General features: G+C 36.7%; 1 protein-coding gene across 3 annotated transcripts in view; it reads left to right on the top strand.

Moving 5' to 3' along the window:
* Positions 1 to 4,405, top strand: part of TM2D1 (TM2 domain containing 1) — a 51,174-nt gene extending 46,769 nt beyond the window's left edge. The window contains exons 6-7 of one of the 3 annotated variants that reach the window (XM_070786444.1): positions 27 to 156; positions 2,042 to 4,405. In XM_070786444.1, the coding sequence (XP_070642545.1) occupies positions 27 to 137 (111 nt within the window). In that variant the 3' untranslated portion in view covers positions 138 to 156; positions 2,042 to 4,405. Of the gene's footprint in view, positions 1 to 26; positions 158 to 1,544; positions 1,874 to 2,041 lie in introns of those variants that run through there. The other 2 variants (XM_019957352.2, XR_002180367.2) reach the window with 2 other exon arrangements.
* Positions 4,406 to 6,187: the final 1,782 nt, after the last annotated feature.

Genomic DNA, 6,187 nt, shown 5'->3' on the forward strand with positions numbered 1-6,187 from the left:
GTAATTTGCAAACTTTTCTCTTCTAGATTGTTGGACCTTCAGATGGAAGTAGTTACATTATAGATTACTATGGAACCAGACTTACAAGACTGAGTATTACCAATGAGACATTTAGGAAAACACAGTTATATCCATGAATATTGTTTAAAAGAAACAGTAAGTGATATATATATGTAATCTTACTTATCTGTATAAAATTATGAGAATTTGAGAACCTGGGGAGATTTAAGAGATCGTCTAGTGTTGTAAACCTGTATTTTTGTTTATCAGGAAATGCAGGTTTAACTTTTTATAAAGCATTTTTGTATATGCACATAGCTCTTGCAGTTCACAATTCATATTGCTGCTTTGTAGTGAATATAGTTAAAGGACAAAGTTCACAAGAAAAAAACAACATCAAAACAAAAAGAGCCCAAAGGTTTATATAATCGTTATGATGAAAGTATGTGTTATAGATAATAAAGCATGTTTTTTCTACTGTCCATCCTTCTTAGGATCAGTATGATCTTTAAACTTCATTCTTCTCTTCTTCTTTCCTAAACCTGAAAGTTGATGGAGTTTCAACCCTGAAACTGTTACAAGTACTTATTTTAACCTGAAGTTTGGTCCTGCCCACAAAAATTATTAATCGGCCTTAGAACTGTCTAGCAGCTTTCAGTAAGGCAGAGAGACACAGGCTGGATGTTTTGGCGCAGTCATAATCCTAGGATTTTCAGTCGACTCTGTTTCAGAGAGAGCTTCTGGAGGCCAGGAAGAGAATAATCATTCACTTTCTGTGTTTCGTGTATAAATAGGATATGAAGTATAATTTTGCCATTGGGGTAGATTTTTTTATTTTCTCCCAATAAAATTATGAGATATGCTTTCTAGTTATTGTCCTGAAGATTGAACAGTGACAGATCTTTCCTTATAAAGTATAAGAGCCCTTGGGTTTAAAATTGAAACAAAGCATAGCGAGCCATCTGCCTCTCCTTACCAGGGAGGAAATTGAGACCTAAGGAAGCTGAGACTAAGATAGACAGCTAATCAATACAAAACAGAGTCTAGAACCTAGGCCTTCTGTGCCTTCCCTGGTGGTTCCCCACTTCCCACCCCAGCCCCCAATGACTACCTCATTTTGTATTAAGTATTTTCATTTTGGAAATTGTTACTACTACTTTATGAGAAGGACTGTGTCATTTCACATAACCTTATTTTCACATGTAAATTGTTGTTTCTCTTTTTAAAGTATATAGACTGTTTTAAAGTTATAATGTGTAAAAAGTAAGCAAATGTAATTTAAAAAACAGTACCATTTTCTGCAGCCTGTTATAAAAACATTTAATTGAGATTCCAGACCCAAATTTAAAACTTGAAGGGCCCATTGAGAAGGCATATCTCTGCGTTATCGTTCATATAATTTCCAGCAGTACTTACAGAAGTGTTCCCAGTGTGAAACAAAATGTTTTGAATTACTGAAGCATTAAAACATGCATCTATAAAAACCTCATTAGATTCTTTTAAAAGATTGTGTTTTAACATTTTTTTTTTCTTTTCTGTTTTAGGATTTGGGCCTCCTTGATTTTAATAGAGAACTCTCAATATATAAAACTTCCAGATTTTCCTTTTTCTTTCTTCAAATACCACTTTATGGATGCTTTTATATTTTTTGTTGTTGTCGATGTCTTTGTTTTGTTGGTTTTCGTTAAAAACATATTGTTCTGAGATTTATTTAATAGAACTTATTTGAGAACTGTATGATAATAGAGTCTTTCTTAGGCTGCTGTCTCTATGAGATAGATAGTTGATTATCCTGATATTAATGTCTTTTCCAAAGGCAAGTCACCACTTGTCCTTTTCGCTTCTGAAAAATAAAAAGTTTGTCTTATTCACATTTTTTAGTGCTTTTTTATTAAGAAAACCATCTTAAATGTTGAATGTTGCTGTCTTCTGTATTTTGATCCTTCAAAGCAGTTAATCCACGGTGGGAACAAATACCATTTGTATTGCTTGGGGTTGCAGTCCTGTATATGACCACCTACCTGTTTTTTTTTTTTTGTAGCTTTCAGATCTGTCTTTACTTTGGTATCCAGGGAGCTAAAGATCTTCAGGGAGTCTGAAACTTTGATGCACCATGGATACTTCTGGCAGTGATTCAGGGCTCTGAAGTGTGAACTTTTTCCTTTTTGCTTTAGAAGTGATGCACTAACTTTTGGAGGGACCAGATGCTGACTCATGTAGCTCAGTGTGGTTATATTTGAAGCTGGATGGACAAGGTGGGAACACCAAGCAGATGATTAATGTCTTCCATCTGTTAGCACTGCCCGGCAGATGCCGGCACAAGTGTCTTAGGTGATGCACCAGCGTCTCGGGGAAGCAGCATTTGTACGTCAGCACTGGTTTTCTTTACTGTGTTCAGAGGGTTTTAAGAAGATGGAAATACATGAAATGTTATGTCTCCATAATACTGTCATATCTTACTTTAGTAACAGGCATACCAATTTCAAAATTACTGGGATCTGGGCTTCTCAAAAGTAAAAACCATAATCTTTCATCACTCATCTCACTCAAAAATATACAGTATAGTACAGTTAGCTCACTAATGTGTTAGTCATACAGTAACAGCTTCTCCAGTTGGTGGGAGATTATTAAGTTTTGATACAAGAAGTGAATTTGGATTAATTCCTCATATATGTCAGGAGGGGTCCCTGGCTTTTCATTAATAAAAATACTGAGTGTCTGTCATGGAGGAGGAGCTGTTCTAGATTCTAGACTGCAGCAGGGAACAGAACACAAACATCTCTGCTGTTAGGAGTTTGTATTTCCTTGGGCTCACTTTTTCACAGTGGTATTTTTGGCCTCGGTTAAGCTAGATGCCCATGTTTTAGTATTGCCTCATTCCTTTGCTTGCAGACAGTGCTTTGAAGTTTACTTCAGGATCACTTCATCTCAGATTTTAAAGTATGTAGGGTTTCCACAGCTACATCAGTTCAATTATATGAGAAATACCTGCAGTCAGATCTTCAAACACTATTCAGCACTATATTATCATGGCTATTTGTTAGTAGTGTGTGTAGGAATTGTATGTCAAGGCCTCTGTATGAGACGTTTTATTTGATAACCCTGCTCTTAGGACAGTGGCCAAAACTGTGAGATGGATTAGCTCAATCATTCCTGGGATTACTCCTAAACCCTCTAGAGTAAAATGGGAAGGATTCTTTCAATGCTATAGAAACAGTGTTCTACAGAAGCATTTACAAGTTGTACTGTGAAAGTCCTCAGTTGTGGTCCACTCTTTGCAACCCCATGGACTGTAGCCCCCAGCCCAGGCTCCTCTGTCCATGGGAATTCTCCAGGCAAGAATACTGGAGTGGGTTGCCATGCCCTTCTGCAGGGGTTTTCCCAACCCAGGGATCAAACCCAGGGATTGAACCCATGTCTCCCACATTGAGGGCTGATTCTTTACCAACTGAGCTGCCAGGGAAGCCCAAGAATACTGCACTGGGTAACCTGTCACTTCTCCAGGGGATCTTCCCAACCCAGGAATCGAACCAGGGTCTCCTGCATTGCAGGTGGATTCTTTACCAACTGAGTTACTGGAGAAGTCCTACAAATTGTACGACTTTAGCCTGAAAAGATGAATACAATTTCCAGAAGTACCTCTTTACCCAGAAAGATTTCTTTCCTCCACTGTATTAAACTAAAGGACTGCTAAGATTTCAAAGATTCTGTTATGTCTACAGCCAGCATTTTTTTCATGAGACCTCTAAGACTATAAGAAATATTAGTTTTGACAGTTTGTTTTATAAAAAATTTCTGTGTCTTTTTCTTATATTTTAACCTAGATGCTTAAGGCTGAGTTAGGTTGTTATTATACTGATAGGCAGCCAGAAAGCTAAAATAGATAGAAACTAGCAAAAAAAAAAAAAGAAAAATCAGTTCCTAAAGAGTGCAAGTCTAAGATATTAGACTTAACATCCTCTTTCTCATTCAAATACCTTAAATGTAGATATTCCCCAGAGTGCTGGCACTTTCCTTCTTTGTCTCATTAAATCAGAATCCATTTTGCTTTTTTCTATTTACAAAGTTAATACAACCTTAATATAGAAATTTTAGGGAAAGACCAAAAAGTACAAAGAAAAAAGAATTTATTCCACAGCTCAAAGTTAACAATGATAATATTTTTATGTATGTTCTAGTAGTTTTTCCATGCATGTATTTTCATTTTTCTTCACAAAAGTGAAATATTACCCATACTGTTTTGTAGCTTGCTTCTTTGTATTAGAAATATTTTCTATTTCAATAAATAATCTTTTACAAAGTTATTTATAATGGCTGCTGAGTATGCCATGTCTGTATCATTATTTATGTAATTCTGTATTATGTATTTAACTTATTTTAATAAATGAACAATGTACATTTCCAATTTTTTCCTCTAGAATTGTTATTCTTAGTTTAAAAGTAATCATATATTAAAGTTTTGATACATACATCTAGTCTTAGTGAACCAGGGAAATAGAGAAAGAATGAAGTAAAATAGCCCAAACCCAAACAACACCGAAGTCAACTCTTAATTATTCTTGTGCAGACTAACTACAGACAAATGCTGCAGAGCTCTGCAGCCACTCCCTTGCTCTACAGTTAGACCACTGCTTACCAGTGCTGATTGCTGCCCTTAACATCCCATGGGCTGGAGAAGAAAAGCCAAACTTTGAGAGCAGGATTGCTGCTAGAAAAAGGAAGCTGGGTGTGGGTATTGGGGAATGGTAGCAGATCTGTCGTTAATATTTTGCACAGGATGTCATATAGTTGACTGAATTATCTAATTGCCCTCTTCATGATGAGAGGCAAAGATTTTTAAGGAGTACATAGGAAGCTCATTCATAATGGTCTTTATTCTGTGCTGCTGAGAGGGGAGAGATGGGGAGGTAAATTTGGAAAATGAGAAACGTTACTGATTAGGAATGAATAAAAATTATGTACAGCACCATGTACAGCACCAAGTACCCAAAAGAGTCCTGGAATAGTGTTTTTGTAGTTGAGTTAATCATCATGGTGCTCATTCCTGTATCTTTTAAAACAGAGCCTAATTCTTAGTAAAGGTAGCAGTGCTCTTAAAGCCAGTCTTTGATGAAGAAACAATGTTATTTCCTATCTTAGAAAATATGTTTTTAAAGAAAAATATTTATTGAAACATTAAGGCTTAAAATCAAATTTTCAAGAAGATTTTGTTAAAAGTTCCTTTTACAAGGACTTTATATAATATATTATTCTAAGCTCTATGTTTTGTTTAGCTGCTAAGTTGTGTCAGATTCTTTTTGCAACCCCACAGACTGTAACCCACCAGGCTCTTCTGTCCATGGGATTTCCCAGGAAAGGATACTGGAGCAAATTGCCAAGTCCTTCTCCAGGGGATCTCCCCAACCCAGGTATCAAACCCAAGTCTCCTGCATCTCCTGCATTGGCAGGGAGATTCTTTATCACTAAGCCATCAAATTGAGTCCCACAAAGATTGAATCTCTTGACCAAGGTCATGAAATAGTACAATCAGGATTTAAATCCATGTCTATTAACTGCTATACTCCTGCAATGCGATAATTAACAATCATCTCATTCTTTGAAATACACTGCTAATGATTGTGTACTGCAGATTTTTTTTAGTATGTTGTTAAATGTTTTCAGTGAGGATGGGATTATCTCCCTATACTGAGTCTTTTAAAAAGAAAAAAAAAAACTTACTCAAATTTCTCAACTTTACATCATGCAAATACAAAAGTGTTTTATGAATATTAAGACTATGATATGGCAGTGATTATTGTCAGAGATCTAAAGATGCTGTTGTGCTGTGCTGTGCTTAGTCACTTAGTCATGTCTGACTCTTTGTGACCCCGTCGACTGTAACCCACCAGGCTCCTCTGTCTATGGCAATTCTCCAGGCAAGAATACTGGAGTGGGTTGCCATGCCCTCTTCCATGGGATCTTCCCAACCCAGGGATCAAACCCAGGTCTCCTGCATTGCAGACAGATTCTTTACCAGCTGAGCTACCAGGGAAGTCCAAAGATGCTGTTAGCCTCATCTGATGTTGGCAGCACTTTCTAGACCAAAATTCTCATTATGTGTGTGTGACAGCAGGAGAGATGTTAGATAGAACCATACTGTCACGTTCTGCTTAGTGTTGCTGAGGTCAGATGAAACTAGAGGCATGTG

The sequence above is a fragment of the Bos indicus genome, chromosome 3 (assembly GCF_029378745.1).
Source record: "Bos indicus isolate NIAB-ARS_2022 breed Sahiwal x Tharparkar chromosome 3, NIAB-ARS_B.indTharparkar_mat_pri_1.0, whole genome shotgun sequence".
Lineage (NCBI taxonomy): Eukaryota > Metazoa > Chordata > Mammalia > Artiodactyla > Bovidae > Bos > Bos indicus.